The sequence below is a fragment of the Calypte anna genome, unplaced genomic scaffold (assembly GCF_003957555.1).
Source record: "Calypte anna isolate BGI_N300 unplaced genomic scaffold, bCalAnn1_v1.p scaffold_147_arrow_ctg1, whole genome shotgun sequence".
NCBI lineage: Eukaryota > Metazoa > Chordata > Aves > Apodiformes > Trochilidae > Calypte > Calypte anna.
Window position 1 is genome coordinate 604,946 of NW_022045449.1, and position 23,441 is coordinate 628,386.

Consider the following 23,441-nt stretch of genomic DNA (forward strand, 5'->3'; position numbering starts at 1 on the left):
GCTGTGGTAGAAATTGTTGTAAATAAAACAGGAGATGCTTTACAGCTAATTGAGAAACAGAATACACAAATGAGAACCTTTTTATATCAGAATTGCTTAGCTTTAGATTATTTGTTAGCACAAGAAGGGTGGGGGTGTGTGTGTGGGAAATTCAACCTAACTAATTGCTGCTTGGAAAGAGATGATGAAGGAAAAGCTGTACATGAACTGGTACAGGACTCTTTGGCAAAAGTACGGGAGGGACTAGAAAGAAGGAAACGTGAACGAGCAAGCACTCAGCCCTGGTATGAAACATGGTTTAATCAATCTCCTTGGTTAACCACGTTATTGTCCACCTTACGAGGTCCTTTGATAAAGGTGCTGTTGATTTTTACATTGGGCCCTTGTATGCTTGGAAGATTACTTAATTCTCAAGACACCAATGATCGGACCCGTGGACTGGAACATGAACTGGTTATTAGCTTTGATCAACAAAGCAATAAAAAATAAAAGGGGGGAATTGTGATAAACAGACTGTCATCTTTAACATGATTGTTTTGTTGATCGGAGAGATTTATCAGTAACCACCACATCCTGGACCCACATCCTGGACCCACATCCTGGACCACAATCCTGGGAAATCGATAAGGACTGGAATGTCTTGCTCTGTCCATTTTTCTGAGACCAAGCTGTAACGTAATAGGAAAAGGTCAAATAGACCCCTATATGGTATAGATGTTGAAACCAGGGGCCTCTTTTGTAGGTTAAGCAAAGTTGAAAGAACCAGAACTGAATGAACGTGTATAAAAACCCTGCTTTGCTGCAGTTTGGGGGGAACCTTGGTGGAGCTGTAACTCCCTGGTCGCCCAGCGTGCTGCCTTACTCATACACCTCAATAAATATATATTGATCTTAAAACTTTGTTCGACTCATGAGTTTATTACATGGCAGAGCCACACCTGACTGCCTGCCCAACCCTCTTTTCATCTCCAAATACACATTTTCGACCCTAAACCCCTTCATTTTTATGTAAAAATGCCCATTTCTGATCCCAAATCCTACATGTTACACCCTAAATGGTTGAGTTTTTACCAAAAAAACCCCTTTTATACCCCAAATCTCCCCTTTCCACCCCAAATCCCTTCGTTTTTTACCCCGAATGCCCATTTCTCAACCCCTAAGCCCGCTTTTCAACCGCAAATCCTAGAATTTTTACCCCCAAAATCCCTTTTTCTGTGTAACTTTGGTGGCTATTTGGTGCTTCCTGGCCGTTCCGTGCCGGCTGGACTCCAGTTCGGGGCATTTCAGGGCGATTTGGGGGGGATTTTGGGTCGTTTCTGCGGTGTGTCGGGTCGGGTCAGTCCTTGGCGATTCCGGACTGCATTTCCCATCAGCCTTTGCGAGGTTCCGTCGCGCGTTCTATGACGTCACCGCGGCTGCGACGGAAGCGGCGTGGGAGGACAGAGGTAAAAGAGCGGCCGCTAAAACCTCCCGGAACCCCCCTGGACCCCAGATCCCCCCCAGGTCCCTCCCAGTGCTCCCGATCCCCTCCCAGTGCCCTCCCGTTGCCTTTCAGCTCCTCTCAATACCCTTCCAATCCCTCCCAGTTCCTCCCAGTCCCGTCCCAGCACCCCCTCAGTCTCTCCCAGTTGCCTCTACCTTCTCCCAGTCCCCCCATATAACCTCCCAGTCCCTTCCAGTGACCCCGACTCCCTCCCCGTTCCTCCCATCGCCTCTCACTGCCTCCCAGTCTCCCCCATTTCCCTCCCACTCCCTCCCAGTGTCCTCCCAGGGTATTAAGGAGGTTCGGACCAGTAACATTCCAGTCCCACCGCTTCCGTGCCTCCAGCCTGGGGCACTGGGCCTTGGGGGGCCACCAGTGACACACCAGTAACATCCCAGTTCTGATCCCTACTGCTTTGGGCTGGAAGGCACCTTCAAAGGTCATCTCCTCCACCTTCCTGCTCTGCAGGGAGGGTGTTGGTGCTCCTGGTGTGGAAGACTGGGCTTGGCCAGGTCGGAGCAGCTGCCCTGGCCTGGAGCCCATGGTCCCTGTGGATCCCAGAGGATTCCAGAGCTGGGGAGAACCCAACACAACACTGCTGACCTCCCGTGCACCCACAGAGTTGGAGTCTGCAGCCTCCCCAAACTCCAGGTGCTCTGAACAGAAAACAATGATTTGAGAGTGAATTCTGTCCCAGGACCAGAAACAAACTGAGCCTGAAACTTCTCCCCGGGGTGAGGGTGGGGGGAATGGTGACCACCAGCCAATAGGGAGGGTGGAGGAGCTGTGGGTGGGTCTCCCCCCACCTCATCCAGGGAATCGCAACTCATCGTGGGGTGGGGGCTGTGATAGGGACCCCCAAGTCATCCCCAGGGTGTGGGGGCTGCAAGTGGGGACCCTGAAATCACCCTGGAGCCAGAGGTAACCATGGCAACGCCAGAACCCTTCCAGGGGGCTTAATAACCTCAGGGCTCAGAAGCCACAATCAGGGACCCAAAAACCTCCCAGGAGACCCCAACTCATCCCAGTGGATGACAGCTGATCCTGGATGTGGGTGTGATGGGGGAACCCCCAAGTCATGGTGGGGATTTGGTGCCACAATGGGGAACACAAAATCATAGCAGAGATGTCTGGTGGCACGAAAATACACCTAAATCACCCCAAGGGTTCTTGGCAGGAATAGGGGAGAAGTAAAATATCTCATGGAGTGTAAGTGCAAAGGAGTGATCCCAACTCAAGGCAGGAGGGGCTCACAACCCCAGTACCCTGGGTCAGACCCAATTCCCCTTTGGGTTTTGGGTGCCAGTGTAGCTCCTAAAAATGAAGTAAAGGATGATCAGTGGGTGTCCAACTCTATGGGTAACCTCCTCATTCCACCTCACACTCCACTTTCACCCACAGGAGGACTGATGTAGGTTTTGGCTGCCTTCACCCCACAAAAATCTTTCCTCTACTTTGTCACTGCACTATGGCTTCTTTCATAGGCACGGGGTGACTCCATCGGGGCAAAAAGCTCTCTGGGTTCCCCAAATATCAGACAGCTTTTGGTCACAGTTTGACATGAATGAAAAATAATTGAATCCATCCAGGAGAAAAATTTGTCATCATCCAGGAATGTGGGAAAAGGCTTAGGATCTTCTGGGTCCATCTTCACCATCAGAAAATCCATCAGGGTGAGAGACCCCAGAGATGCCCTGACTGCAGGAGACGGTTTAGTGACAGCTTGGATCTGGTCTAACGGTGACACCATCCCACAGGCACCATGTCCTACACCTGTCCTGACTGCGGGAAAGGTTTTAGCAGGAGACCAGCTTTTATCCAGCCTCAACTGATGCATACGGGTGAGAAACCCTTTAAATGTTCCAAGTGTGGGAAGGAGTTTACCCAGAATTCCCATTTATCACAGCATCTCCGCATCCACATGGGAGAGAGACCCTGTAAGTGTCTGGAGTGTGGGAAGGAGTTTACCTGGAGTTCCAGTTTATCAGAGCATCAACGGATCCACATGGGGGACAAAACCTATAAATGTTTTGCGTGTGGGAAGGAGTTTACCCAGAGTACCTCTTTATCACGCTATCACCCCATCCATACAGGAGAGAGATCCTATAAGTGTCTGGAGTGTGGGAAGGATTTTTCCTGGTATTCCAGTATATGAAAACATCATCGCATCCACACAGGAGAGAAGTTGTATCCCTGCACTCACTGTGGGAAGGTCTTCAACATCAGCACCTCCTGGATTCGTCACCAGCATGTCCACACTGAGGAAAAACCCTACACATGTCCCCAGTGTGGGAAGGGCTTCCCAGCCAGCTGGGGTCTCACCCAACACCTAGGGATCCATACGGATGAACGTCCCTGCAAGTGTCCTGACTGTGGGAAGAGCTTTGCCAGGAGCTCTGATCTCATCAGGCATCGTCTCTTCCACACAGGAGAGAAACCCTACTCGTGTCCCCACTGCTGCAAGAGCTTCAGGCGAAGCTCCCATTTGCTGAATCATCAGTGCCTCCATAGGGGTGATCGACCCTAAAGCTGCTGAGTTTTTTCCAGAGCTATGATCTCATGTCTCATTACCCGACCCACCAGGCCACTGCTTTTTCCAAGCTTTAGAGTTTCCAAGCTTCCACATCTTTAGATTCTTTGCAGACCCACAAGGTAAAAGAAGGAAGTGATTATCATGATGACCGACTCGTCAGGGGAGGTGTCTGAATGGGCTCAGGTCTATCTCTTTTTTTAGCAAGGAAACACGCATATATGTTGGAGGGTGCGGGCTTACGGAGCAGAGAGACGACTCAATCTGAGTTAGCAACAAAGCTCAATTTTATTAAGCAAAACGTTACATTTATACAGTCTTGGTTTCTTTGTGGCTCATGTGATTGGCTGCGTGTTGCTGTCCATGCACCTTTTGTCATGTTGCGATTGGGTGCTGCTTATCGTCCTTGTCCTTCTTTGCTGATCGCAGGCATCCTGTTTGCAAGTTTTTATCTGCCATAATTTTCTTCTTCTCAGGGGCTCAGAACTGGTTAAATACAACTGTTTATGTGCTGTCTATGCGATGCTTTCCCATCCTGTTATTCTTCTTTTCTGCTGCCAACTCCCTTATCTTTTGCACATAGCTGATCTTTTAATAATCTTGCAGCTGGGCCTCAAGGCCCTTAGCTCCCTCTGGCTAAAGCTAAATAGTCAGGATTGCTCACATGTCCGCTTTCTTTGAAAAACTCTCAACAGTCCTGTGCTGTTGTGCCAGCAGCAGGTGGTTGTGCTGGAGTGCCCTGACATTTGCTGTAGCCCCACAGGGCTGTGCTTGGCCACTCAATTGAGCAGCTGCTCTGAGTGAGGTTGGAGCATCGCTGGAACCTCCAGGTGGCCAAGGGGACAATGACCTCACTCCTTGACAGAGCCCTTGGCCACCTCTCCTGCAGGCTGTCCTACACTGTCCCTGCCTGCAGCTCCTTCCCTTCAGGCTGTTGTCACCCTTCCTGATTTCCCACCTAACTCTCACCCCAACTTTACCAGATCTTCTCTGGTGTCCCACTGCTCCCCCTGGCTTTGTGTAGAAAACAAAATCCTGGGCTGATCCAGAACCCCTCTGGGTAAACCTCTAACACAAGGATACTCTTTGGGTGCAACCTCTTGTTCTTTCCCTCCATTCTGAACCTTCCAAGGTGACCTTTGCGGAGGTTTTGGACTCCGAAGAGAAGTTCCATCATAAAGTCATAGAACTGTCTGGGTGTGAAGGGATGTGACAGACCAGACTTGTATTTCTCATGATCACTCCAAAAGGACTGCCCAGACCACCTTTGTGGAAACTTCCTCCTGATACAGTCTGGAGTTTTGCTGGGATGGGTAAAAACTCAAGTTCAGATTAAGGGTGATGTCGTCTGAGAAGAGTGTGTGCCTCAGAGTCTGGGATGGATGCTTCTGATCCCATCCCTCTACTCAGTCTTACTCAGGGCTGGGGATTTAGGAATGCCCCAGGACATTCCTCTTTTTGCTGTTTGTTTGTCTGATTTTGTTAGGCCTGTTTTGTTTCTTTCCTAGAGAAAGAATTGCTCCTCTAAGTGATAATGTTACCCTCAGTCCTTTCCCTCTGTACCAGTCAGTGGTGTCAGAGGAGCTGTTGAGCATTTTCTGGGACTGTATGGTTTCAGTCCCTCTGCCCAGCAGGGCCAGGTCTGGCACTCAGGTTGGATCCAGCAGCACCTTGGCTCCTCTCTGAGAAGAAGTTTAGAAAGCAAAGGGGTGCGAGCTGTGTCTCCCTGGGTGCCCTCCCGGGGTCATGACAAGTGCCCACCAAGACCTTTCCCACGGGGCTGCTCCCGGCCAGGCAGCCCCCACCTGTACAATGGCCCGGGTGAGTCCCCTGCAGGGGCAGACACTGGCACTTGTCCTTCTGAGATTTCTCTCCAGATGAGCTCTGCTGCTCCTTGATGCCTTTCATGCAGGCACAGCCCAGGACAGGGTGCACTCCTACTGGAGACAGCTCTATCTGATGGGATGGTCTCAGCAGTCCCTGCTGGCCAGGAGAGAGCCTGGGCAGGGCTGGGAGTTCCCCCTATGCAGGCACTGAGCCCAGCAGGAGGATGGAGATGCTCTGTCAGAAAGACTCAGCCTCAACTGAGGACACCCATGGCTTTCTCTGCCAGGGTTTCACTTGCCAGCCCAGAACAGCTCCCTCCATGCTTTCCTGCCTCCCCTCCCCTCTCTCCCAGCACAGCCCAGTTGCTGCTGGCCCCACACCAGTGCCCAGCCCAGGCTGCTCTGGGCAGTTCCACCAGAACCCCAACCCCTCTGAAGGGCACAGCATCTCCTGGGGGGCAGAGAGAGCTCAGAGCCCCAGATGGGTGACCATGCATGGCAAAAGGAGCAGGATCACACTGCAGCTCCCGGGGGGTTTTGCTCCACCGTCCCGGGCTGCACCCACACCCCCTGCCCCGCAGCTGGGACCCTCTAACTGGTGACCACCAGAGCATCCCCCCCCCCACCAGCCTTGTCTGTGTCCACTTTGCAGGTAGTGGGAGGTGATGGGAAGTGATGGGAGGGGGCTGGTTGTCCCAGTACTGCCCAAACTGGGGGTGAGCAGCACAAGATGGGGAGGGGGTGGAGGATGGGTGGGAGGGGGGAACTAAACTTATCCCTGGGATGAGGGTGGTGGGATTGGCAGCCCCCCAACTTGTCTGGAGGGTGGAAGAGCTGTGATTTTAGCTCCCTGAAAATAATATGGGGGGAGCTCAATAAATACTGGTGGGCAGGGCTGTGATAGGGGACCCCAAAGTCATCCCAAGGGTTTGGGGTCTGCAACTGGGAACCCTCAAATCACCCTCGAGCCAGGGATAAGGATGGCAATTCCGGAATCCTTTCAGGGGACTTGATAAGCCCGGGGTGTAGAAGTCACAATCGGGGACTCCCTTAGGAGACCCCAACTCATCCCACTGGATGGCAGCTCATGCTGCATGTGGGTGCAGTAGGAGAATCCTATAGGCCATGTTGGGATTTGTTACCATGACAATGGACCCAAACTCATATCAAAGTGTGAGGGTGAGGTATAAGACCCCTGAATCATCCCAGGAGTTTAAGACAGCAATGGGGGAGTCCTAAATTACCTCTTGCAGTGTCAGCACAACTGGGTCATCACAGCTCATGCCAGCAGTGGCTCAAAACCTCAGCACCCTCTGCCCCACGCAATGGCCCCTTTGGGTTTTGGTTGCCAGTGTAGCTCCTAAAGATGAAGTAAAGGATGATCAGTGGGTGTCCAACTCTATGGGTAACCTCCCTGTTCTACCTTGCACTCCATTTTCACCTACAGTATGTTTGATGAAGGTTTTGGCTGCCACCAACACAAAAAAAGCTCAAACCCTATTTTGTCACCATACTGAGGCTTCTTTCTCAAACATGGGATGCCTCCATCAGGGCAAAAACCTCCCTTGGTGTCCTAAGTATAGGAAAGATTTTGGTCTAAGTGTAATTTTGAAAATCATTGAAATCCATGCAGGAGAAAAGTTTGACACCAGTGAGGAACGGGGGAGAAAGTTTAGGATCCGCTAAGCCCATCTTCACCATCAGAAAATCGATCAGGGTGAGAGACCCCAGAGATGTCCTGACTGCAGGAGACGGTTTAGCGACAGCTTGGATCTGGTCCAACGGTGACACCATCACACAGGCACCATGTCCTACACCTGCCCTGACTGTGGGAAAGGTTTTAGAAGGAGACCAGCTTTTATCCAGCATCAACGGATCCATACGGGTGAGAAACCCTTTAAATGTTCTGACTGTGGGAAGGGGTTTTCCCATAGTTCCAATTTATCACGGCATCGCCTCCTCCACACGGGAGAGAAACCCTATAAGTGTCTGGAGTGTGGAAAGGAGTTTTCCCAGAGTTCAAATTTATCACAGCATCGCCACATCCACACGGGAGAGAAGCCCTATAAGTGTCTGGAGTGTGGGAAGGAGTTTTCCCAGAGTTCCTATTTATCACAGCATCAGGGCATCCACACAGGAGAGAGACCCTATAAGTGTCTGGAGTGTGGGAAGAAGTTTTCCCAGAGTTCTGCATTATCACAACATCACCGCATCCACACAGGAGAGAAACCCTATAAGTGTCTGGAGTGTGGGAAGGAGTTTTCCCGGAGTTCCCATTTATCACGGCATCACCGCATCCACACGGGAGAGAGACCCTATAAGTGTCTGGAGTGTGGGAAGGAGTTTACGCAGAGTTCTGCATTATCGCACCATCACCTCATCCACACAGGAGAGAAGTTGTATCCCTGCACTCACTGCGGGAAAGCCTTCAACAACAGCACCTCTTGGATTAATCACCAACATGTCCACACTGGGGAAAAACCCTACACATGTCCCCAGTGTGGGAAGGGCTTCAGATCCAACTCAAATCTTACCCAACACCTACGGATCCATAGGGGTGAATGTCCCTACTGATGTGCTGAGTGTGGGAAGAGTTTCGGTTAACGCTCTGGTTTGAAGAAGCATCAAAGCCTCCATGCCAGTGAAAAACATTAAAGTTTCAATTTATCAAAGCATCGGTGCATCCACAAAGGAGAGAAACTCTAGAAATGTCTGGAATGTGGGAAGGAGTTTTCCCGGAGTTCCTATTTATCACAACATCGCCGCATCCACACAGGAGAGAGACCCTATACGTGTCTGGAGTGTGGGAAGGAGTTTACTAAGAGATCCCATTTGTAAAAGCATCATGGCATCCATAAAGGAGAGAAGTTGTATCCCTGCACTCACTGCGGGAAAGCCTTCAACAGGAGCACCTCTTGGATTAATCACCAACATGTCCACACTGGGGAAAAACCCTACACCTGCCCCCAGTGTGGGAAGGGCTTCACAGCCGGCTCAAATCTCGCCAAACACCTACGGAAACATAGGGGAGAGCGTCCCTACAAGTGCCCTGAGTGTGGGAAGAGCTTCACAGCCAGCTCAAGTCTCTCCTATCACCTACGGATCCATAGGGGTGAACGTCCCTACAAGTGTCCTGACTGTGGGAAGAGCTTCCGTCACAGCTCGTATTTGAAGAAGCATCAACGCCTCCATACCAGTTAAAAATATTAAAGCTATTCCCAGTGAAAAGGGAGATTTTACTGGAAATTAGATTTCATCTCTCCTTACTCAACCCATCACAGTCATCACCAAGGATGAGGGGTCAAGTTGCCCTCATTTTCCAAGCTCCATCACACCAATGATGCTTTCTTCATCTTCTTGTGGACAACAAAATTGAGTCAGCTCAGGAACCACTTTCTGTCCCATCCAAAATTTGAGATTTAATATTTGTTTCAGCATCATGAAGGGTTTTTTTTCCAAATAATCAAAAAACAGGAAAGTATTTACAGTTATGACACCCTCCTTAAGGGATGTGGTAGGATGGGATCCTCGACACTTTTCCTGCACAGCAGGCTGGGAGTGCAGCTGAGGGAGCACCAGAAGAGGGAGGCAGCAGACAATGCTGACAGCAACAGAGCAGGATCATCTCTACTACACAGTTTTTAAATCCTTCCAGGGATGGTGGTTCCACCACCTTCCTGGGCAGACCATTCCAACACCTCTCTATTCTCTCAGAAAAGAAATTCTTCCTCAGATCCTGGTGCAACTTCAGGCCATGTCCTCTTGTCCTCTCATTGTTCACTTGAGAGAAGAGGCCAGCACCCACCTCAACACAACCTCCTTTCAGGGAGTTATAGAAAGCAAGCAGCTCTCCTCTCAGCCTCTTCTTCTCCAAACTGCACATTCCCAATTCCCTCAGTCTCTCCTCAGAGCACTTGTTCTCCAGACCCTTCACCACCTTGTAGATACCTGCAGACTCCAGGAGCTGGCACAGCTCTTCAGAGGAGTGTTACTGCTCCTTGCCTGTCAAGAGGGGTGCTTGATGAGCTCTCCTGAAACCTCTGTGAGACCATGGGTGATGTGATGGGACACCTCGAGCAGCCTGCAGTAAGGCTTCTGTCAGTTCTCTCCTGAAATAAGAGAATTATAACTTGGATTTTTTTTCAAGATGATTAAAAGTGTTGGTGAGAGCTCAGTGAAAAGAATCTGGCTGAAAAGCCCCACAGCATCTACTTTGCTTGCTTGATTTTTTGTGAAATCTGTAGTTTTACAAAAATTCATATTTAAAATATTAATGAAATTTAAAATTATGTTTAATGAAAGATATATACAATGGTTTTATAGAAAGAAGTAGTGGAATTGTAGAAGCAATAGTTCTTATAAGGAGTCTCGTGGAAATTTACTAGTTCACTAACATAGAATCATAGAATCATAGAATCATAGAATTGGCTGGGTTGGAAGGGACCTCAGAGATCATCGAGTCCAACCCTTGAACCACCGTTGCGGTTGCTAGACCATGGCACTGAGTGCCACATCCAGTCTTTTTTTAAATATCTCCAGGGACGGAGAATCCACCACTTCAGTGGGCAGCCCATTCCAATGACGGATCACTCTTTCCGTAAAGAAATTCTTTCTAATATCTAACCTAAACTTCCCCTGGCACAACTTAAGTCCATGCCCTCTTGTCTTGTTGAAAGTCGTTTGGTAAAAGAGCCCAACCCCCACCTGGCTACACCCTCCTTTCAGGTAGTTGTAGAGAGCGATGAGGTCTCCCCTGAGCCGCCTCTTCTTTAGGCTGAACAACCCCAGTTCTCTCAGCCTCTCCTCGTAGGGTCTATGCTCGAGTCCCTTCACCAGCCTGGTTGCCCTCCTTTGGACCTGCTCCAGGACCTCGATATCCTTCCTGAACTGGGGGGCCCAGAACTGGACACAGTACTCAAGGTGTGGCCTCACGAGGGCTGTGTACAGGGGAAGAATCACTTCCTTGGACCTGCTGGCAATGCTGTTCCGGATACAGGCCAGGATGCCATTGGCTTTCTTGGCCACCTGGGCACACTGCTGGCTCATGTTCAGCTTCTTGTCGATCCAGACTCCCAGGTCCTTTTCTGCCTGGCTGCTCTCCAGCCACTCTGTCCCCAGCCTGTAGCGCTGCATGGGGTTGTTGTGGCCAAAGTGCAGGACCCGGCACTTGGCCGTGTTAAACCTCATCCCGTTGGAATCAGCCCAACTCTCCAGTCTGTCCAGGTCCCTCTGCAGAGCCCTCCTGCCTTCTAGTTGATCAACACTCCCCCCCAGCTTAGTGTCGTCTGCGAATTTGCTGATGATGGACTCAATCCCCTCATCTAAATCATCAATGAAGATGTTGAACAGAACTGGGCCCAACACTGATCCCTGGGGGACACCACTTGTGACCGGCCGCCAACTGGATGCAGCCCCGTTCAGGACCACTCTCTGGGCCCGGCCCTCCAGCCAGTTCCTAACCCAGCACAGGGTGCTCCTGTCCAAGCTGCGGGCTGACAGTTTTTTCAGGAGGATGCTGTGGGAGACGGTGGTAGGTGTGGGTATGGCAAGGGTATATGTGAAAATGGAATGTACTTACTTTGGAAAACATATCACTCAGAGCCAAATGAGAAAAACTAATGAGAGTGTGTTGGATTGCCAGAAAAGAAAGACAAGTGCTGCAGGTCATCCAAAAGACACAGTAATGAAGACTAAGACAATGAAGGCTTGTTAATGCTGTTTTGTTTTACTAGAGAAAGAATTGCTCCTATAATTGGTGATCTGACATTATATCCTTTCATTCTGTATCAGTCAGTGGTGTCAGTTATCAGTAATGATGAGGTTCACTGTCACCTCACATCTGGTGTTACAGATGTTAAAGTGCTGCCTTTGTGGAATTACCACCCAGCACCCAACCCTGCTCATTGTTGAGAAAAAACCCAGTATCTCAGCTCTGTGTGTTTGACTGGCTTCATGCACACTGGGTGATGAAACCCAGATTTGGGACAAAAGGTTAGGTGACCTGAATGGGACTGCACTGCTCTGCTTTGCCTAGTTTGTCTTGCTGCATGTGACAGGAGGAGGGACTGGAGTGGACTCCAGTGCACATCCACCTGTTTGATCAGAGACTCCCTCAGCACCTCTGCCTTGTCAGGCTAAGAGACAGCAGGTGCAATGCTTGGATTGAGATATCATGGAAATTCAGGGAAGAGGAATTGTATACCCCTTGTACTCTTTAGGATGAATCTTAAGACATAGGGACAAATTTAAAAGGCGATTTCCAACCAGAAAGAAATTTTTAAAAAATTAATTATTATAGTAACTAATGGTGGAATTAAAATTAAATGTTGTAATTAACCTTCTCAATTAGAAGATAGAGAAAAATGTACTCAAAATGGGTACTTTCTGTATTTATAATTTTGATATTTTGTAAATTTTTCATTCTTATTCAGTTTTGTTATGCTATACGGTTATGAAGTTTGTGATCACTGTAAAGAGTTGCTCCACATAATGCCACCAAAAATTCTCTAATCTCCAGTGCCCTATCCTAAAAGACATCAGTGTGTCAAACACTCCTTTTGAACAATGGAATTAGAAATGCTTTTGGAGAACTAAATTCACAGGTACATCAAGTCCCGAGGATGTTGCTAAAGAACCCTAAGCTTTGGAGGTGACACTGCTTGAAGAACAAGGACTCTGCACATCATACATATCACAACTGCCTGAACTGAAGAATCTGGAGTGAAGATGCTAAGCTTGTAGCCATCATGATATAATTGCCTTATGCTATTGCCTTATGATATCATCATGCCTTGTGCTATTTGGACTCATGGGGTGAGGGGACTGGATTGTTGAGATGTCATTTGAGCATGTGGTTTTTGTGACCCAAGCAATCAGCCCTTGTGATTGCACAGCCTGAACAATGAAGTATCTACTTTTGTGCCTTTATAATATTTATATTCATACATACTTATGACTAATTTGTGTTCCCTAAAACTTGCTCGAAAATAAACTTTAATTGTAGGAGCAACAGAATTGATATTTTGACTGTAGACAAAAAGACCTTGAGTGTCATTTCATCTTAATCTGACCAGGGAGTATTTGGATGGTCTCAGGAGGCTGTCACTCTTTGTTTACCCTCCAAGGGTAACTTTTCCCTCAAAGGGAAAGTCTCGCCTGGGAGATGGAATCTCCTTTGGCTGCTGTCTGGGTCAGGCCATAGGATGTGACAGTCCTGTGCTGTTGTGCCAGCAGCAGGTGGTTGTGCTGGAGTGCCCTGACATGTGCTGTAGCCCCACAGGGCTGTGCTTGCCCACTCAATTGAGCAGCTGCCCTCAGTCAGGGGAGCATCCCTGGCACCTCCAGTGTCACCCGTGGCTTGCATGGGCAGAGGAGGGAAAGCAGATTCCCCCTGGCACTGCCTGGGTGTCCAGTGGGAGAGTGGGAGAAGCAGAGGTTCTGTCTCTAGAGAGGAACTGGCTGTGCTGTAAAGGAGGGAGGGAGGGGACACGAGCAATGATGACTTCAGTGTGTGTCCCACTGGGTTCCTGGGGAGCCCCAGGGAGAGCTGGAGGGAGCCCTGAGAGAGCTGAGCAAGTGGCAAAGTCTGGCACTGGTCCTGTGCTGCTGGGCTGGGCTCCTGAGCCTGAGAGAGCTGCTGCCTAGCAGAGAGTGCTGCAGAGAGAGAGCTCTGGGCAGGAGCAGCTCCTCTGCAGAGCGCAGCAGGGCTGAGGGCACTGCCTGCAGGCAGCAGGGCAGGGGAGAGAGAGGAGGGAGAGAGAGGAGAAAGGCAGCCTGGGCTGGGAGGGGAGCTGAGAGCTGCCTGGGCTGGGGGAGAGAGAAATCTTCCCAGCCTCTGCCATGGTAAGTCTCTGGCTGCAGGGCAGTGAAGCTTGGCTTCCTGGAGGGGGTCTTCCTTCTCCAGCTGGCAGCCTGTGCCACAGCTGCTGGGATCCTTGCGGAGAATTTTGGTGGGCAGGAGGAAAAGGTTTGTCAGAGCAGGGCTGTCCTGGAGCAGCGTCAGAATCATAGAATCATGGAATTGGCTGGGTTGGAAGGGACCTCAGAGATCATCAAGTCCAACTCTTGATCCACTACTGCTGCAGTTACTAGACCATGGCACTGAGTGCCACATCCAGTCTCTTTTTAAATATTCCAGGGATGGAGAATCCACTACTTCCCCGGGCAGCCCATTCCAATGTCTGATCACCCTCTCAGTAAAGAAATTCTTTCTAATGTCCAACCTAAGCCTCCCCCAGCACAACTTGAGAGCGTGCCCTCTTGTCTTGCTGAGAGATGCCTGGGAAAAGAGACCATCCCCCACTTGGCTACAACTTCCTTTCAGGTAGTTGTAGAGAGTGATGAGGTCTCCTCTGAGCCTCCTCTTCTCCAGCCTGAACACCCCCAGCTCCCTCAGCCTCTCCTCATAGGATCTGTGTTTGAGTCCCTTCACCAGCCTAGTTGCCCTCCTTTGGACCTGCTTTAGGACCTCGATATCCTTCCTGAACTGAGGGGCCCAGAACTGGACACAGTGTACTCGAGGTGTGGCCTCACCAGGGCTGAGTACAGGGGCAGAACCACTTCCTTGGACCTGCTGGCCACACTGTTCCTGATACAGTCCAAGATGCCATTGGTCTTCTTGGCTACCTGGGCACACTGCTGGCTCATGTTCAGCTTCCTGTCAATCCAGACTCCAAGGTCCCTCTCTGTCTGGCTGATCTCCAACCACTCTGTCCCCAGCCTGGAGCTCCCCATCGGGTTGTTGTGGCCAAAGTGCAGGACCCAGAACTTGGCCTTGTTGAACCACATCCCATTGGAATCAGCCCAACTCTCCAATCTGTACAGGTCCCTCTGCAGAGCCCTCCTGCCTTCCAACTGATCCACACTCCCCCCCAGCTTAGTGTCATCTGCAAATTTGCTGATGATGGACTCAATTACCTCATCTAAACATCAGTAAAGATATAGTAACAGATAGTAAAGATACTGAACAGAACTGGGCCCAACACTGATCCCTGGGGGACACTACTAGTGACCGGCCGCCAACTGGATCAGCACCGTTCAGCACCACTCTCTGGGCTTGGCCCTCCAGCCAGTTCCTAACCCAGCACAGGGTGCTCCTGTCCAAGCTGTGAGCTGATAGCTTTTTCAGGAGAATGCTGTGGGAGACGGTGTCAAAGGCCTTGCTGAAGTTCAGGTAGACCACATCCACCGCCTTCCCCTCATCCACCAGGAGGGTCACCTGATGATAAAAGGAGATCAGGTTGTTCAGACAGGACCTGCCCTTCCTAACCCCGTGCTCGCTGGGTCTAATCCCTTGCCCATCCTGCAGGTGCTGTGTGATTACACTGAGGATGATCTGTTCCATAACCCTGCCAGGCACTGAGGTCAGGCTGACTTGCCTGTAGTTTTCTGGGTCCTCCTTCCTGCCCTTTTAGTGGATTGGCGTGACCTTCTCCAACTCCCAATCATCTGGGATGTCTCCAGTGAGCCAGGACTGTTGGTAGATGATAGAGAGATGCTTGGCCAGCTCTTCTGCCAGGTCTCTCATCACCCTTGGGTGGATACCATCTGGTCCCATAGACTTGTGGGGATCCAAGCAGCTCAGCAGGTCACTGACTGTTTCCTTCTGGATTACAGCAGGACTGTTCAGATTCTCATGTCTTTCTACAAGCTCCAGAAGACACCTGCCATCAAGACAACCTCTCTTACTGTTGAAAACTGAGGCAAAGAAAGTGTTAAATACCTTGGCCTTCATCTTTGATAACTCTATTCCCACCCATGTCCAGTAGAGAATGGAGGTTTTCCCTGCCCCTTCTTTTGCTATTGATGTATCTGTAGAAGGTCTTTTTGTTATCCTTCTCAGAGGTGGCGAGATTCAGTTCAAGTTGTGCCTTTATCTCTCTAATTTTCTTTCTACACAACCTAACTCTATTTCTAAATTCTTCCTGAGTAATTACCCCTTTTTTCATAATTGGTGGGCTCTCTTCTTTACCCTAATTTCTTTCAAAATCTCCCTGTTGAAGTACGTCCATCCCTGCTGGACCTCTTTGTTTCCAAGGGCTGTTTCCCAGGGTACAGTCTGAATCAGTCTTCTGAAGAGGCCACAATCTGCCCTCCGGAAGTCCAACGTAGAGATTTTATTGACGGCTCTCCTTGCATCCCTGAGGACTGAAAACTCTGTTATTTTTTGATCGCTGAGTCCCAGACGTCCACCGACCACTACATCTCCCACCAGCCCCTCTCTGTTTGTGAACAGGAGGTCTAGCGGGGCTAATCCCTGGTAGGCTCATTCACCGGCTGGAGCAGGAAATAATCCTCTATACACTCTAGGAATTTCCTAGACTGTTGACCCCGTGTCCATCCCGTGTCAACAAAACCCCGTGATTGGCCTGAACCCCCTGTTAATCATGTGTTAATTACATGTTAATCACATGTAGATCCCATGTTGACCCCATGTGTTGTTCCCATGTGCCCCTTTCCCCCTGGTTCCCCCCCAATGATGCTCGTGACCAAATCCCTCCCCCCTCTTTAGGTCCCCTGTTGAAGCGCAGCCCAATTAACGCCGATTCGCGGCCCTCTATTGAGGTCTCCAAAGCTGGAAATGAGGGGCTGGGGGGGAACAATCAGAGAAATAAAATGGGGAATAAAAGGAAAATTGATTGAAATTAATTAAATTAATTACTTAATAAAATAGAGTCTTAAAATAAAAGAATAAATAAATAAATACATAAAATATTTAAATAAATAATAATTATTAAAATAAAAAATAAAAATAAAAAGTAAAAAAATAACATAAAGAATAAAAATAAATAAATAAATAAAAACATAATATTAAATAATATTAAATAATGGTATTTAAATAATAAAAAGAAAAATAATAAATAAATAAAAATTAGTTTAAAAACATAATAAAACGAGAATGAAGTAAATAATAATAAATATAAATAATTATAGGAATAAATGACTGTAAGTAATTTAAATAACAATAAATATTAATATAGAATAATACATATAATATATAATATAACGAATATAACCAACAGATAAATTAAGTAATAATACATTAATAACAATAATTAAAAATATGTAATAATAAAAATAACTATGAAAATATAATACATGGTACATATATAATTCCTAAAAAATAATAGAAATAATAATAATAATATATAACAAACACATATATAATATATATACTATATATATGCCATACATACTATAAATATACAGTATTATATATATAATATGTATATAATAAATAACAATATATAATGAAAGTAATAAGTTATTTAAAAATATATAATAAACAATGGTATACAGTATATAATAAATAAGGAATAAATTAATATAATAATAAATATAATCTTATATAATAAACATAATAAATTAAATAATAACGAAGCATAATAATGTAGATTTATAAAAAATGTCTAATGAGCAATATTAAAAATTAGTAATAATTATTATTTTAATATTTATGATATATTATATTGCAACATTTTATTCTATATTCTATATTCTATAATCTATATTCTATATTCTATATTATGATTCATGTTATATGTTATATATCAAATATTATATACTAAATATGCATTACGTATTTTGTTACATTATATTATATATGACATATGGTATATATTATATATTTATTATATCATGTATTGTATAAAACATAACATTATAAACAGTGTTATTATTATAATAAGTAATATTAAAATATCTAATATACAGTATATAATAATAAATGTAATAAATACACTATAGACTAGAATAAACCAGTATAAACCAGTACAACCAGTATAGATTAGTACAGACCAGTATAAACTAGTATTAACCAGTATAGACCAGAATAACCAGTATAAACCAGTATAATCAGTATAGACCAGTATAACCAGTATAAACAAATATAAATAGTATAAACCAGTATAGTCCAGTATGGACCAGTGTAGACCAGTTTAACCAGTATAACCAGTATAAACCTATATAGACCTGTACAGACCAGTATAGACCAGTATAGATCAGTATAACCAGTATAAATGAATATAAGCAGTTCAAACGAGTATAGACCAGTATAGGCCAATATAAACCAGAATAAACCAGTTGTTACGGTTTAACACTGGCCCGGCAATTAAACCGAATAACAGATGCTCTCTATTAATCTCTCTCTCCTCCTTGATAAAGAAAGGAGAGAGAATAAGGGAGAGAGACTTATGGGTTGGAAACTAAACTACACAACTTCAATGAAACAGTAATGATAAATAGGAAAAATCACTAAATATATACAAATATGCAGGAAAATGGAAACCACATTCCTCCCCCCTTTTCACCCAGTAACTCTCACGTCACCACTGAAGCTGCAGGGCAGCCCTGGGAAAGTCCAGGCTGGACTCCTGGAGTCGGCAGCAGTTGGGAACTGGAGGCAGGAACACACAGATATGGGCTGGCATGGATCAGAAGCACAGGCGGACGAACAGATGGAATCCTTCCAGGATGCCGGGTGAAGGAAGGGAAGCAGGAAAGGCAGGAAGGGTAGGCAGCTGGAAGCTGGAAGCAGGAAATCTGGCTTGGCCCTCATGATCCCTCAAATTTATACTATGATGTATATGGGATGGAATCCTCTATTTGGTCAGTTCTGGCATCTATCTTGTCCGTTCCGCCCCAAAGGAAGGCTGCAGGTGGGACCTCTTCCTTCTGGAGGGTAAAAGTTTTCCTCAGAGCTGAGCAGTGTCCTTGGCTCTGCATACCAGTCTCTACCAGTAACTGTAAACATCGAGTGTTATCAGTCCTAGAAGCGCACACTGTCTGAGAAACTTGCTGTTAATTTCAGCAAGTGCAGCTACTTACAAGAGACTTAGCTAAAAGCAAAAGTACAAGACAGAAAATCACCTTTATCCTGGCCCAAAACACGACACCTCTGAAGTACAAAGTAATGAAATATTTCCTTTCAAATAAGAGTGTAAAAGTGCACATTGAAATCTTCCTCCTGATATCCACCGGGAACAAAATTAAAATCTCCAAGGAGCTCTACAGGTCTTGAAGACATGAAGGAAAAAACCAAAAGATAAGGAGCTCCTTTGGGCTTTTGAAGCTCATTACATGAACTTCAGATATTGAGAGAAGAATGAAAAAAATCTCTGATAAAGTCAGAAGCAAAACCCAAAATACCTTCAAGCACTGATGGGCCTCTCTGAGCCTGCCAGAGCCTCCCCATGGCCTTGTTAGAGCAGGTCCCTGGAGGCCATGATTGCAGGAGATAAAGGCTCTGTGCTGGTGGCTGTAATGCTGAGAAAACCCTTAGGTTTGTTGGATTCAGCAGAAAGGCCAAGCCCTGACCCCAGGCCCTGGGAAGGAAGATCCTGAGAGTCACAATAAAAAGTTTCCTCTCCCCAGCCTTGGTGGCCCAGGACACTGCTATGGCCAAGGGGACAATGACCTCACTCCTTGACAGAGCCCTTGGGCACCTCTCCGGCAGGCTGTCCTACACAGTCCATGCCTGCAGCTCCTTCCCTTCAGGCTGTTGTCACCCTTCCTGCTTTCCCACCTAACTCTCATCCCAGCATTTCCAGACCTTCTCTGGTGTCTCTCTGCTCTCACTGGCTTTGCCTTGAAAACAAAATCCTGGGCTGATCCAGAAACCTTCTAGGTAAACCTCTAACACAAGGATACCCTGAGGATGGGACTTCTTGTTCTTTTCCTCCACTCTGAAGCTTACAAGGTGATTTTGTGAAGGCTTCTGACTGTGCTTTGGTTCTATGTCACCCCCTGGCCATCTTCTTGGGCAGCATCTCCAGCTCCTGGACAAACCATGTCAGCTGTGGGGCTTCAGCGACAGCTCTGCACCAGGCTTTGCTTGGCTCTGGGCCAGGAGAGAGCCCGGCCATGGCTGGGAGTTCCCCCCATGCAGGTACTGAGACCAGCAGGAGGATGGAGATGCTCTGGCAAAAAGACTCAGCCTCAGCTGAGGACACCCATGGCTTTCTCTGCCAGGGTTTCACTTGCCAGCCCAGAACAGCTCCCTCCAGGCTCTCCCACCTCCCCTCCCCTCTCTCCCAGCACAGCCCAGTTGCTGCTGGCCCCACACCAGTGCCCAGCCCAGGCTGCTCTGGGCAGTCCCACCAGAGCCCCAGCCCCTCTGAAGGGCACAGCAGCTCCTGGGGGGCAGAGAGAGCTCAGAGCCCCAGATGGGTGACCATGCATGGCAAAAGGAGCAGGAGGCACCCTGTGTCCCCTGCTCTCCTCTCCAGGAGATCCGCAGAGCTCTGCAGCCCCTTGGGGCCATCACCTCTGCCCAGCCCAGCACAACAGCCCTGGCCCTTGTGCTCCTCAAGACCCTTGTGCTCTGTGCTCCAGGCACAGAGCAGCCTTCCCAGGGCTGCTGCACCCCGGTAGGGGGTTTCGCTTCCCATTCATTCCTGATACACTGAGCAGAGACAGCAGACAGATATTTTGTTCAGTTTTATTTTAATCACTTTAATCCAGCGAAGGCTCTTCTTTTAAACAAAGTTTCTTTCTTAGGCAAAAAACAGAGAAAGACCCTGACAGGGTTAACTCCTGGCGGGATTAATTCCTGTAACTTTCCACTAAAGCAGTGTGATCATCTTCTGTCTTTTAAGTACAGATCTTGCTTTTAAAAAACAAGACACTGCCAAGGCCAACTAGGCAGGCCTGTAGTTTTCCGGGTTCTCCTTCTGGCCCTTTTTGTGGACTGGCGTGACATTTGCCAAATTCCAATCATCCAGTGAGCCAGGATTGTTGGTAGATGATAGAGAGAGGCTTGGCAAGCTCTTCTGCCAGCTCTCTCATCACCCTTGGGTGGATCCCATCTGGTCCCATGGACTTGTGGGGATCCAAGCAGCTCAGTAGGTCACTGAGCAGTCCAATAGGTCACCTGCAAGATTCTGCACTTGTAACGTTATACCAGATGGACAAATTATTTTTTTTGTCCACACTTATGATTTGTCCACACTTGACTCAACCACAACCTGTTCTTTTCTGGGGGAATCACAACTAGTATGAGCTCTCAGTGAATTCAGGCCATGTTTTTTCTGAGTGCATTCCCAAGAGCCCTCTTGACTTCCCTGTTCCCCAGGCTGTAGAGGAGGGGACTGACCATGGGCGTGAGGTTGGTGAAGAAAAAGGAGAGCACTTTGTTGAGCTGTCTCAGTGGGGTTGTCCTGGGTACCATGTAGACAACGTTGGGGGTGCTGTAGAAAACACTGCCCATAATGAAGTGAGATGAGCAGGGGGAAAAGGCCTTCTGCCTCCACATGGTGGTTGGAGCCTCAGGATGGCAGCTATGATGCGGATGTAGGATCCCAATGGGAACACAGAGAGGAAGACTACATCCAGGACACATATTAGGAAGGTAACCAGTCTGAGCACCCTGCTGTCACTGCAGGCAAGCTCTAGCAATGGGGCAAAACCACAGAAGAAGTGATTCATATCATTGGGACCACAGAACTGTAACCTAGAGAACTGTCCAGTGACTCTGGTAGCCATCAGTAATCCTGCTAGCCAAGGGCCAGCCAGGACTGAAGACAGACCTTCCCCTCCATGAGGCTTGTGTAGATCAGGGGTTGACATAGGGCCATGTCTTGATCACCAGACATGGTACCCAACAGATATAACGCAGTACCTGGAAAACAGCCAAAGAAAAAGAAGTGTGTCACGCAGCCTTGAGCAGGAATTGTTCTGTCCCTGGTTAGGAAGCTGGCCAGCAGCCTGGGCAGGATAGTGGAGGTATAGCAGATTTGCATACTGGAGAAATTCTCCAGGAAGAAGTACATGGGCGTGTGAAGATGCTGACCTGTCACTGGTGCACAACAACAAGGAGGTTGCCAAACATCATCACCAGGTAAATCATGAGAGAGAGGAGAAAGAGAGGCACCTGAAGACTGGGGACACCACTCAGTCCCAGGAGGAGGAGGAACTCCACTGGTGATATGCAGTTGTCCCATTCCTCTTTCTCCACAAAGTGCTGTAGGACTTTTTTTTCCCTGCTTGGCAGGTGGAGTACCTGAGCATGCATTTGTGTTTGTTGTACAAAGAATTGGGCAGAAGTCACTAACTCATCGGGATAAATTCACACTTTGTTTAAGGACTCCATTCTTAGTGAAAGGACAAGAACAGCTCCTCTGAGAAGGCCAAACTGCTCTTCGTAGAAGACTAGATCTCCTCTGATTGGAGACAAGAGTGTCCACAGTGCTGTGCCTGTTTCTGTGGATTGAGAGAGAATGTTCAGTTGCTCACATTTAGCTTAAGACACATGATGTTATTCTCAGTAGCACCCAGAAGAGGAATTAGACAAATTCTGCTTTCAAGCAACAGAAAAATGGGAGAGAGAGAGAAAAGTTCCACCGTGCTGAAAAGGCCTTTAGGGGAATGCAGAAGTAAGGACACTAAGCAGGACCAGGGGTCACAACTCCCTGAAAGACCTTTTTCCTAATGAAGCAACTCTGTCTCTGAAGAGTCCATCTCTTTCCACCGAATAAGAATTTCCAGGAGTTTCCAGCTGAGCTGTTGAAGGTGCTGTGAAGGGTCTGCTAGGCAGCAGAGTTACAAATAGTGTGCACTTGGGAGAGAAAAGCAGGGAAAACTGAATTCCAGAGACGAGGTACCTGAGCCATCTAAGCCAAATGAGGAAAAGTGATGTAGCAGGGGAAGGAAGGGAAAAGGAAAGGGGTGATAATCATTTGCTGACCATCTTTCCCTCCTCGCCTTCAATTTCTGGGTGCGTTGGGGCTGCCTCCCTGCAGCAGCACAGCCCCTGCACCTCAGCATTGCCACCTGAGTTCTCAGGGCTCCCTGTTCAGGGTCACAATGGAGACAGAGGAATGTCCCGATGGTGAGCGGGAGCCGAGGCAGAGCAGGACCAGCATCAAGCACAGATTTCCAGGAAATGCCTGAGCCACTCCGGACTGCCTGCCCAACCCTCTTTTCATCTCCAAATACATCTTTTCGACCCTAAACCCCTTCGTTTTTATGAAAAAATGCCCATTTCTGATCCCAAATCCTACACGTTACACCCTAAATCGTTGAGTTTTTACCAAAAAAAAAAACCCTTTTAGACCCCAAATCTCCCTTTTCCACCCCAAATCCCTCCGTTTTCTACCCCGAATGCCCATTTCTCAACCCCTACGCCCGCTTTTCAACCGCAAATCCTAGAATTTTTACTCCTAAATCCTCTTTTCTGTGTACCTTTGGTGGCTATTTGGTGCTTCCTGGCCGTTCCGTGCCGGCTGGGCTCCAGTTTGGGGCATTTCGGGGCGATTTGGGGGAGATTTTGGGTCGTTTCTGCGGTGTGTCGGGTCGGGTCAGTCCTTGGCGATTCCGGACTGCATTTCCCATCAGCCTTTGCGAGGTTCCGCCACTCACCGCGCGCCCTTCGCCTTCAGCTCCCGTCGTGCTTTGCGCCTCTCCGAACGCCCCTCCCCTGCGGCCCGGTCGCGCGACATTTCTATGACGTCACCGCGGCTGCGCTGAAAGCGGCGTGGGAGGAGAGAGGTAAAAGAGCGGCCGCTAAAACCTCCCGGAACCCCCCTGGACCCCAGATCCCCCCCAGGTCCCTCCCAGTGCTCCCGATCCCCTCCCAGTGCCCTCCCGTTACCTTTCAGCTTCTCTC

At 48.0% G+C, this 23,441-nt stretch overlaps 1 protein-coding gene, 1 long non-coding RNA gene and 1 pseudogene across 2 annotated transcripts; 2 read left to right on the forward strand and 1 right to left on the reverse strand.

The window, feature by feature from the left end:
- Positions 1-4,010, forward strand: part of LOC115600224 — a 147,574-nt pseudogene extending 143,564 nt beyond the window's left edge.
- On the reverse strand, positions 637-23,129 carry LOC115600236. Its single transcript, XR_003988865.1, has 2 exons — positions 23,018-23,129; positions 637-668 (listed from the first exon to the last, which is right to left on the reverse strand). It is a non-coding gene; the product is annotated as an uncharacterized LOC115600236 (long non-coding RNA).
- Positions 1,633-8,714, forward strand: LOC103536263 (zinc finger protein 2). Its single transcript, XM_030468524.1, has 2 exons — positions 1,633-2,217; positions 7,473-8,714. Exon 2 carries the CDS (start codon positions 7,646-7,648, stop codon positions 8,411-8,413), a length of 768 nt encoding a protein of 255 aa, XP_030324384.1. The 5' UTR covers positions 1,633-2,217; positions 7,473-7,645; the 3' UTR covers positions 8,414-8,714.
- Positions 23,130-23,441: the final 312 nt, after the last annotated feature.